This window comes from Octodon degus, unplaced genomic scaffold (genome assembly GCF_000260255.1).
Source record: "Octodon degus isolate 3935 unplaced genomic scaffold, OctDeg1.0 scaffold00009, whole genome shotgun sequence".
Taxonomy (NCBI): Eukaryota; Metazoa; Chordata; class Mammalia; order Rodentia; family Octodontidae; genus Octodon; species Octodon degus.
The window spans coordinates 7,789,470-7,801,204 of NW_004524585.1; the positions used below are offsets into that span (position 1 = coordinate 7,789,470).

Below are 11,735 nucleotides of genomic sequence, written 5' to 3' on the forward strand. Positions count from 1 at the left end.
GCAGAAAATCCTACTCGGCGGGCGGGGTGGGGGAGGCACTGAGGAGTGGTGGGGGGCGGCCCGAGGGGCTGGGAGAGGGTCCGGCCCATGCTGCGCCTGGGCTGGGACTGGTCCCGCCAGCGCAGGGTAGCAGGAAACTCTCTGCACACTCACCGGCTAGTTGATCTATTTGTGACAGTGGGATATTAAGGTCCCCCTTTACAATGCTGTGGTGTTTATCTGCTTTTTAATGCTCATTAATATATGTTTTATATAGTTGGGTATGTCAGTATTTGGTCTATATATATTTATTATTTCTATCTCTTGTTCTTCTTGGAATTGTCTCTTAAGTATATAGTGACCTTCTTTGTCTCTTTTGATCAGTCTTTGGCTTAAATTTACTTTGTCTGCAAATAGAATAGCTACTCTTGATTTTTACTGGTATCCTATCACATGAAATATTGTTTCCCATCCTTTGACTTTAAGTCTATGAATTTCTTTTTGAGTTACATGTATTCTTATATGCAGACTACTCTTCGATTTTTTCTTGATCCATCTTGCCTGTACATTTCTTTTATTTGGTAATTTTTTTACTTAATTTTATTGAGAAACAAATAGCAATAAGACAGTTTCAAAGCCAATTAATAGGACAGTGTCAATAATTAATACATTGCATATTGTTGTCTTCATAGTGGTTATTCATAGAACAAGATACAGACGTGATATCCTGTGCAAATACTATTAATACAAATCTTTCTTCTCACTGAATTAAGAGAAAGTAGCTGTATATCTATCCTAAGTATTTTGTATATACAGATAAAAAATGATCCTTAATTTGTATCCCATTTTTGTTAGTTTTGTCAGAGAAGGCTATTCCATTGCCATTTAAATATTGAAGGTGTGTGAATTCAGCAAAATCATCCAATATAATCCAGTAGTCCATAATAGCAGTGAGTTATCCATTGGACTGGCAATGCTAGAAGTTATTGACTTGAGCCTTTATAGCTCAGTAATTGGTAAATTGAGGTAAGTTTCATTGTGTTGAATTATCCTAGTCATTTTATTTTCTTGTTCTTGGTTTGTTGTTTTTCTCCACTGTTTAGTTGCTTATCTTGTCTGGTGGATTTTTTCTATTGGTATTTTTGGGTTGTAGACTTCTTTATCTCTTTCTAAAATATCATTTATAACTCTCGTAGGAGAGTTGGCTGGTAGTCATGAGTTTTTTCAGTTGTTCCTTGCCATGGAAATGTCTTATTTTTTCATTGATTTTGAAAGAATACACCAATCTGGGTTTGGGGTTATTTTCTTCTAGGATTTAAACAGTTCACTCTCACCTTACCTTGACATAAGGGTTTGTGTTGAGAAGTTTGATGTGATTCTGATAGGCTTTCTTTTATAGGTAATTTGTTTCTTTTCTCTAGTAACAATTGTTAATATTCTGTTCTTTTGCTGAATTTCTGAAATCTTGATTATTATATTCCTTGGTGTAGATTTCTTTTGTTATATATATTTCTCACTTATCTCTGCCAAATTTTCATGCTAGGGAGGTTTTCTTCCATTACTTCTTTTTGTTATTTTATGTATTTGGTACAGGATCTCACTACACAGCTCAGACTCATAGTAATCCTCCTGCCTCAGCCTCTTCAGCAGTGGGATTATAGGTGTGTCATTTACTCTTCTCTCATCGCTGGGACAAATACCCAACACCCAAAATGAAGAAGGAAATGGTTTATTTAGCTCATAGTCAGTAGAGGTTTCAGTCCATACTCAGCTGGCACCAAGGCAGAGTGGCACATGACAGAGAGCAACATATCATGGTGGCAGAAGGCAGCAAAACAGCAAGAGCAAAGAGGAGTAGTAGCAGCAACCATGGCTACAGAGGAAACAGAGAGCAAGTCTGTCTCTTAGTCTCTCTTATGTTAAATTCAGGCTATTCACCTCAGCTGTGGGTGTGGCACTCATAACCATAATCCCAGCAGTACTCAGATCCATAATCCCAGTCTTGGATTATGAATTAATCACAAACTAAAACTGTGCCTCAAATACACACAAACCATAACAACAGGTGTGCACTACCGTGCCCAGACTCAGCGGCCAGCCGGGCTCTTCCAGAACAGAGCCGGCATGGGTGTGGTACCAGGGATCGAATACTTGCCTAAATAGGTCCTTACGCTTGCCTAGGCAGGCACTTAGACCGCTGAGCTATCTGGCCAGCCCATGCCATTATTTCTGTGAACAGGTTTTTATGATGATTACATTATTGTCTCCTTTTTCACTGAATCGTTCAATCTTATGCTGTTCTTCTTTGCATCCACTTGCAGCTCTTGGATGGAGTTTTCATGGTCCCATGTTGGATTGAGTTTTTCTGTCTTCTATATCAAATATTCTGTCCTCATCTTGGTTAATTTGTCTGCATATACTTTCAATGGAATTTTTAGTCTCCTGGGTATCCATTTGAATCTGTTTCATAAATTCTATTTCTTATCTATTTTGGGAATTCATGCTTTCTATCATTTTCATAAACTCTATTTTTTAAAATCTGTGTCTATTCTGGATTCTCTGAGCATGTCTTTTACTTGAATCATCATTTTGTTTTTACACGAAAAATTATTTCCTATCTGATTTTCTCCATACCCTCTTTCATCTGCTTTTGTACTTCTGCTACTACCATTTCAGAAAACGCAGGTGATTGACTCTGCTACCTTATTGTCCCCTGGACTTGTTAAAGGTTGCCTGGAGGAAGGGAGTTGCATTTTGCTTCTGTATCTTTTCACTTTATATATCTTTCACTTTTACTTTGTTTTCTGTGTCGATGCTTATAAATTTCTTGTGGTAGAAAGCTTTATCCCTAGTATTCCTACTTCTGTAGAAGATGTCTGTTCCTCAATGATGTATATAAGGGGTAGGTAGCTCTTGGTCTTTATGTCTGTCCCAAGATCCTACCTTTCCCATTTATCAGGGTGAGAAGTTACTACGTATTTGGCTCAGCAACTAGTTCTATAGTGCTGGCCTATGTGATGGTTATGACCACAATCAATCCAGAGGTGCCATACAAGGGAGGGCAATTGAGGGCAATGTATGTGACATCCTGGCTAGAGCATTAAAATTAACAAGTACACTAGCATCAACCCTGGCCTAGAAACTGACGCATTGAGATAATTAATTGGTGCCTTTAACTATGAGAGCAACAGCTACAGTTATATAACAAAATCTTACATAAACTAGGAAGTTGTATTCGGTGAAGTTTTCCCTTCATGGAGTAATTTTACCCTATAAGGGAGAAATTAAAGAATGATATAGGACAAAAGGGAGAAAAAAATTAAGAGAAATATAGCAGAAGCACGATTGAAAGACCAAGGATGATCACCTAAGATTTTGGAAACTGGGTAAGAGAACAGAAGAGAAAGAACAAAGACAAAATAAAATTAAACCAAACCAGAAAGACTAGAAAGATATTCACGCTCATGAAAGAAAATATCAAGATGATCAAAGAAAAAAATGATGAAAACTACAAAACAAACAATAAAAATGAAAACCTAAGCAATCAAATAAGATGCCAGATAGAAAATAAACAATGACAAAAGAAGAAAAGAAAACGGGTAAAATTCCTCCGCTGTTCACAGGTCTGTGGTAGTATCCATCCATGTCAGAGCCCAAACCGTGCTGGGTAACCCTGTCAAGTCTGCAGTAGGTTTAATGCTGGTTGAGGTGCCGATTTGGCCTCCAGATATGGGTGTGGGCCAGTTGTTAGCCAGCTAATTTTGGGATGTCGCTCAGCAACTCATCCATGTCTCCTTGCCTGTTTGTCTCTGTGTCAGTATCCCAGTTGGCCAAGGAGACAGCCTTAGGCTGCTCAAGCCCTCTCCCTTTCCTCTCTAAAGGGAGAATCCTGCCTTCTACTCATTGCCACACACTGCCCAGGCAGTTTAAGACCCGTGTCTGCTTCTCTCTCTCATGCAACTGGTCATGGGACAGGATGGGCAGTGGTTCCACTCACTACCTTTATTACTGACAGTGTAGAGCCACGATGTTGTTGCTAGAGGTTCTAGATAACTGCTATTGTACACAACAAAAAAGAGAAAATAAAGAGGAAAAAGAAGAAGAAGGAAAAGAGAAAAAAACAAAAAGGAAAAGAAAAAAAAAGGAAAAAAGAAAAGAAGAAAAGAAAAACTCCACTAAGAAGAATGTATGCAGTGTGTTAATTATTGAAACTGTCCTACCTATTTGATTTGAAACTGTCTCATTGCTATTTGTTTATCAATAAAATTATGTCAAAAAAAGAAAAGAAAAACTGATGGCTCATGAAGAGACAGCAGCTTCCTGGGCACTCATCCTTGTGTGTGCCAGTGTGATTTGCTGCCAGGCTATGGTGTGCTGTGTCTGGAGGAAGGCAAAGTGTAGCTTGAGTTTGCCATACTATTGCAGTCCATCATTATTTGATGGGAGGAATTCCAGAATAGTGGTTGTTTCAGGTGCAGGTGGCAGCCCCACAGGAAGCCCTGGGAATTTCTTTACCATTTTATAAAATCTTATGTCTATACTTTGTTTGATTTACAAGTCTCTTATTTCAGATTAATTTTGGCTTCAGGTTGTATGTCCTGCCCCTTCTTTCAGCTACTTGTGTCTTCAGTTGATTTTATTCCAGTAACTCTAATGTGACTCCTCCTCTATTCAAATGTGTCGAATCCCAGATATGAGCTTCTGCACAATGATCTACATGGAGTTTCAGAAGTGGGGAGACTTCATACTTTGCCTTCAGTAAACATAATCTAAAAGCTAGCAGAAATCTCTGCTTCACAACCTTGACTTGAAGTCCATCAATTGATTTTCTAAACCTCAAAAGCAAAAACCTTAGTGTCACAAATATTTTATTTGTATTACTTTCTGTTACACAAATTTTTAGATTTTACCTATATTGCATCTACCTAAGCAATACTGAAGTAAGAAAGAATAATATTAAAATTTTACACAGAAAAGGAATATTAAATGAGAAGTAAAAATGCATAGTGAGAAATTTAAATCTGGTGAAATGGTTTTAGAAGTTTTGAAAAAGCTTCAATATTATTGCAATTGCATTTACTAGAAAAAAAACTTTAAAGAAATACTGCTTTTTGGTGCTTATTTGAATTGCCTAAAGTTTAATTTATGTGGGGAGAAGGCAGAAGGGAATTGTATGTGTTTCTTAGGATTCAGAATATCCACTATGTGTTCTTTAGTTGCATACGATATGCTGTTTTGTGATAGCATATGTTTGACCTGGATTTGTTTTATATCTTTCATAGTTTGATAAGTCATATTGTTATGTTCTTCATACATAATAATTATAGTTGTTTTGTTGATATACGCATGGTAAATCTTGTCATTTTTAATCCTCCAATAAAAATATATTCTAATTATAGAATTGTTAAAGGTGTAAATTGAAAAAGTTTGTGTCACCAAAACTGGATGCAGCAGAAAAATCAAGATCCAAATGGAGAACAGATGTTAGGATGTAGGAAGAACTTTTCAAATGGAAGGGCAGCAAAAGATGGGGGAGGGAAGGAAAGGAAAAAGGAATTTAAAGAAAAAAAAGCATTGAAGGGAAAAAATGGAAATCGAGGCTTTGCAAATGCACGATAGAAGGGCTGGAGAGAGGAAGGAAAGGGGAGGAAAACAATAATTAACAGGAGCTGTGTACAAGTACAAATGCCCCATAATGAATGGGATTAATATGTACTACGAGTGCAGACTAGTAAAGGGAAATCAGCATGAGATCATTGCATTAACATGAAAAGACTCCATTTTTCAGTTTTTATGCTATAATTTTATTTTAAAAGTAGAATTATTTCCCCTTTCATTGTCTTCTGCTTTTATAGAGATGGATCTGAACAAACAGGAGTTTTCTGCGCTTTGTTAAATCTCATAGAAAGTGCAGAAACAGAAGAAGTCATAGATGTTTTCCAAACAGTAAAGTCTCTACGCAAAGCTAGGCCAGGAATGGTTTCCACATATGTAAGTATTCCACATTCTTGCTTTTTAAAGTGCTGTCCATTTTCATCTTTCTGGCTTGCCTCTTCTTTTTCCTACTCTTTTACCCTTCCATTTGCTTCCATTCCTTCTCTTCTATTAATCATCTCAGACTCAGCCAGTCACCTGCCTCACTCAAATGTCCACCAACTCCTGATGAATCTCCTGGGCTACTTCAGCATGACTTCACTGCCAGGAGGTTGGGAGTTGACTGCCAGTTAGTCTGGCAGTAGGGATTAATGGGCCATGTCTCTCCTCCTCTAGAAAGCTAGGTCATACTTCTTCATGTAAGGTGGCAGAGTGCCATCTGGATGAACAGGCATGTGGGTCACCTTTGAACCCCAGGCTCTAAAGAGAAACAACATCTTCCCTTGGATTTTACCAAATAAGTCAGGAGGCCAGCTCTTCTCCAAGTGTGTGTGTGGGGGAATAGACTCCCCTCTGTTGAGAAGCACTTTGGGCATATTGTAAAAACCTGTGTACAGGGCTGTGGAGATAACTCAGTGGTCTAAGCACCTGCCCTGGCAAGCTCAAAAAACTGAGTTCCATCTTTGGTACTACATACTGTGCTGGCCCCGGAGCTCTGGGCATGCCATGTGGAACTGAAAATGAGTGTGATTGGAAGGAAGATCACCGTGAGTCTGAACTGTAGAGTAAGACCCTGTAATAAACAAACAAATAAATAAATACATATTTAAAAATACCTGTGTACACAGGGAGAATAATAAATGGCATTTTTTGTCAACCATATATCCTCTCTTTGTGGCACTAGCTGTAGATGTTCGTGTAGAAACTAGCAATTATTCATAATAGAAACTTAATTCCTTACTAGAACTAGAACATGAACAAGGGTGTTTCATTTAGCCAAGGGCATGGAGCAGGTGGGGTGGTTGCTGCTCTCATCTTCAGTGATGTGCAGGTAACAGCCCAGAAGATCAGCACAGAGTAGGTGTCGTGGGCCAGGCCCATGGCTGAGTAACTGTGTGGTGTGTATTAGGTGGGATGGGAGCATTTGTTTGGCCTTCCTGAGGTCATTTATTATTATTATTATTATTATTATTATTATTATTATTATTGAGACAGGGTTTAGCTATGTAGTTCAACCAGGCCTTGGATTCACTATGTATCCCAGACTGGCCTCAGATATACATGGATCCTTCTGCCTCAGCCTCCCAAGTGCTAGGGTTATAAGCATGTACTTCCATGCCTGGCCTATCTAAGGTCAGTTTTGCAAAGCACCCTCAGAGCTTCAAAGCCATATGTCATTTAGAATGTTCTTCATAAGACTGAGGCTATAGCTTAGGTTAGAGCTCTTGTTTTGCATGCTTGTGGCCCTGGCTATGGTCTCTATATCTGAAAAAATAATACCTCATGAGAATATATCAGAGAACAGTTTTCTTTCCAGACTTCCACTAATAAATAATTAATTGATGCTTATTTTCTTCTGACATAAAAATAACTGCATCAACTGCCTTCATATAATTTCTGGCTGCTTTTCCTTTCTAGGAGCAATATGAATTCCTCTATGACATTATTGCCAGCACCTACCCTGTCCAGAATGGACAAGTAAAGAAAAACAGCTACCAGGAAGATAAAATTGAATTTGATAACGAAGTGGACAAGCCAAAGCCAGATGCTAACTGTGTCAATTCAAAGGGTGCCCAAGATCAGACCCAAAATGAAAACAAAGAAGCAGAAGGCTCTAGACCCACAAGCAGCTCAGAAAGGCCAGAACACTCTCCCAATGGCCCTGCAAGCCCTGTTTCACCTGAGAGTTCATAGGAAAAGAGGAAAAGGGAGTGACTCAAAACCTCACCCTGGCTGTGATTTCTGTTTTCTAGAAGGGGGGAATAGTTGATTTGGAAGAACGAAGTGCTCAGGTTGAACATTAGAGAAAGTGTCTGTTTGAATACTGTGGAAAATATTTAAGATAGTTTTGGTAAAACATTTTGTATAGTCTTACGTTTATCTTAAAATCTCTATCAGTCAACAAAAACAACTTTGTAGTCTTCACATGTGTATGCTTTTGTGGATGCTCTTGGTAAGGAACTGGGAGTTTGCTTTCAAGTGAACCTAAATGCTCTCGAGAAACTTTGCCTCTTTGCATTTCTGGAAAAAAAAATCCACATTTTATTATATGGTACTGTTAACAGAAGGTTCTTGTTTCGTAGTATCATAACTCCATAGTGGCTACATAAAAATAGCATGTATATTTGGAGACTGACCTCCAGGTGTCCTCCTAGCCCTACTCATACACATCAGTTACTATTTTAAAGATAATATATAAATATAGTTTTTATGTATAGCTACTACAAAAATGTTAAGTAAATTAACTTCTGGAAGTCATATATAATACCATACATATAGCATTGCCAAATTTTTGTTTGAAAAAGTATATTAATATTTAGAGAGATCAAGAAGTCATCTAGAATGGTGTTCAATTAATTATTTTGATCTGTCTTTGGTAATGATGTCATGAGTACATTTTTCTTTTTCTAATGGCTTTTTATTTTGAATTGTGCTAGTATAAAATGCTTCTAAGTGGAAAAGGTTAAGAATTGCTATAAGTGTGTTCAGTGATGAATGTGTTAATTTGCTTGAGTGTAGTAGTCATTTTGCGATGTATATGTATCTCAAAATATGATTTTGTACACCTTAAATATATATGATCTTATTTGTACAAGTGTGTTTTGCCCAATATTTCCATGAGGAGCCTGATGAAACTTTATGTGAAGTTCAAACAGTGATATTAGACATAACTTACTGTGTGTGCTTTATTTCTCATCATTAAAGTCCATCTTTGATTTTCACTGAAATGTATTTAATTTGAGTGTTTCAAATGCTTAGGCTACATTGATAAGGAGCTGGTATCGATGACCCTCATAAAACTGAATTGTTATCTTTTCTGTTTATAATAAAGTCTGTTACATGTTCCTTTATGACATACATCTATGCAGCATGTGGCAGAATGTATATGAACAGTTTTCATTAAGTTGGTGACCACTTCTTATTAAAAAAAGGGAGGAGAGAATTAATTTTGTACATCAGAAAGAGAACAAGTTTGCCTTTTTTTTATTACATCACTCAAAATTTTGGCATCTAGTTTTTGCTAATAAATCTTCAATGCTGTATTTACAAGATAATTCAGTTAAGGGGCTGGGGAGTTGGCTCAGTAGATAAGTGCTTCCCTGGCAAGCACAAGGGTATGAGTTCAATCCCTGATTTGGGAAGAGAGAGAGAGAGAGAGAGAGAGAGAGAGAGAGAGAGAGAGAGAGAGAGAGAGAATAAGAAAATTCAGGTAAAAATGATTCTTGTGCCCAGGAGATCCAAGTGATAGAGATCTGTTGTTATCTGGGAGTTGCTTCAAAATACAAACAGAAAAAGTAAGGTTTCTTTCTTTAGTGGTTTCAACTATAAATACCATCTTCTAAAAGTACACAACACATGTTTAGTGTGTTTTCCACTTGAAAGCATCCTTTCAATTTTTTTTTTTGCGGAACCGGGGATTGAACTCAGGCCCTTGCACTTGCCAGGGAAGCGCTTATTCCACTGAGCCATCTCCCCATCCCTCCTTTCAAATTTTTAAGATAAATTTTTAGCAAGTAGAACCACAATAAATTTTATTAGTTTAAAAAGTAACTTGAAAACATACTTTTTCTTTTTTTAAATAGGAAAGTGTAGTACCCCGCAAATAGAGCAGCACTTCTGCAGCCCTTTATTCCAAGCAGGTATATCAGCAGGTGAAATTCATTGTATTAGAATGTGGAAGCATACAACTATAATTTTATTCTTAAAAAAGAAAATAATATGTTAATTATGGACCCATTTCTTCAGCCATGGGTTTCATTCATAGGAAATGTGTCAGCAAATATTTGTCACAAAATACTGCTTTGCAAAATTTACCACTTTCATTATTAATCCCAGGACTGAGACAAAAATATTAAGCAAAAAAGTTCCAACTTATAAAGAGCTTACTCTATTTAACACGTAAGTTCTAAATTCCATTGAATGTTTATGGAGCACAAAGAGACTACATCTCTTCTAAAGTTTATTTACCTTTATTCTTTGTCTCAGAATTCTTTGAGAATAAGTGATACATTTAGTTATCTTAAAATTCAGCTTTCAAGCCAAACGATTTTGTACATAAGCTGCACAGAAATATTTGCAGAAAAGAAACACACAATCTATACTTCCACAAAAATGATAAAATATGTAACAGCATTAGCTGAAGGTCTGCATGGATAATTTTAACAGTGCAAAGCTCAGCTCAGAATTCTAATGCTATTTAATGAAACTTCCACATTTCTCCTTTTTTCTCTTTAAAGCATTAACTATAAAGTGTGTTTGTTTACTGTTAAAACTGTTTAGTATTGTTTTTAGTTTTTAATGTATATTGTAGATTTCATATAAAAAATTCTGATAGTTCCACGTCAGGTCTAAATAAGTGGGAGATAATTGCTCCTAAATAATTACAAAGTGTTCTTGCTTTTTGTTTTTCTTTTTCTTTCTGTATTTTAGGGAAGGGTCTACAGGGTGTTCCTGGTCTCACTACTAGATTGGACTCATAGACATTCTCCTGTATACAGCCTCCCAAGTGCTGGGATTACAGGCGTGTGCCTCCATGCCCAGTCTCAATTGTTGTCTCAGCACATCCCTGGGGTCAGAGCTACCATGGCAGGCCTGGGGATTGAACCCCCAGCCCTTGTGCCTGCTTGCAGGTGCTTTAATCCACTAAGCAATTTGGCCGGCCCTGCAAAGTGTTCTTGATATGAAGACCTTTACATGCATAACTTCAAAGGAAATGATTATCTGTTAAAACTAGGAAAGGTGGTGCTTTTATTCTCATGTACAAATTTTATATCTGAAATAATCTAAGAGGCATATTCAAAATAGGGCTATTTATTTCCTCTTTCAAATGAAGATACTTATTCTACTAAAAGTCTACCTTTTTTTTTGTATTCATTTTTTTGCAAACCTCATTACATTACATTTCCCATGACATTTTATTCTTTCTGGATCCAAAATGCTTGCTATATTTTGATTAATAGTTGTAAGATAATTAAAAGCTTCTAATAATTTAAAGAAAATGAATTTTTGCTCTCTCTCTCTCTCTCTCTCTCTCTCTCTCTCTCTCTCTTTCTTTCTTTCTTTTGGTGGAACTGGGGATTGAATTTAGGCCCTTGCACTTGCCAGGGAAGTGCTTATTCTATTGCACTATCTCCCTGGTGCCTCACATACTTCTTTATATGCTTACTTTCTTCATGAAGGTGTGGAAGTTGGTTGTAGCCCAGTTAAATATAAAATGAACAAAAACAAGAAATGATTGAAATATTTGAGACACACTCATACTACAGAAAATTATCCCTGTATATATAAAATTCAAGTTAATTGGGCATGATATAAGTAGTTACATATGCATGTGCATGTTAACATAGTATACATGGTGTACATCACATATATGCAAAATCTTAAAACCATAACCTGGAAATGTCTACCCTATCAATTTTACATTAGTAGCATTAACTTCTTAGCCTCTGTTAAAACTTACTTACTCATCATATGAAAATATAATTTTCCCTGCTAAGAAGATTTTCCAGGGGTAAAAATAACTGAGTGAAATTGTCGCTGGACTAGATCTTACAAGAGCTGCCCAACAAGGAGATGCGACCTTTCCCTTGCCCTTTTGGGTAGCTTTGTGGATTCTCATCTCAGAAAATCATTTCAGGATGTGTCATAATGAAATATGGGTA

The 11,735-nt window shown here is 36.9% G+C and overlaps 1 protein-coding gene across 1 annotated transcript in view; it reads left to right on the forward strand.

The window, feature by feature from the left end:
- Ptprc (protein tyrosine phosphatase, receptor type C) overlaps positions 1-8,805 on the forward strand; it is a 145,088-nt gene extending 136,283 nt beyond the window's left edge. Inside the window, exons 30-31 of the mRNA XM_023707392.1 lie at positions 5,835-5,970; positions 7,492-8,805. Of these exons, the coding sequence (XP_023563160.1) occupies positions 5,835-5,970; positions 7,492-7,767 (412 nt within the window). The 3' untranslated portion in view covers positions 7,768-8,805. The remainder of the gene's footprint in view (positions 1-5,834; positions 5,971-7,491) is intronic.
- Positions 8,806-11,735: the final 2,930 nt, after the last annotated feature.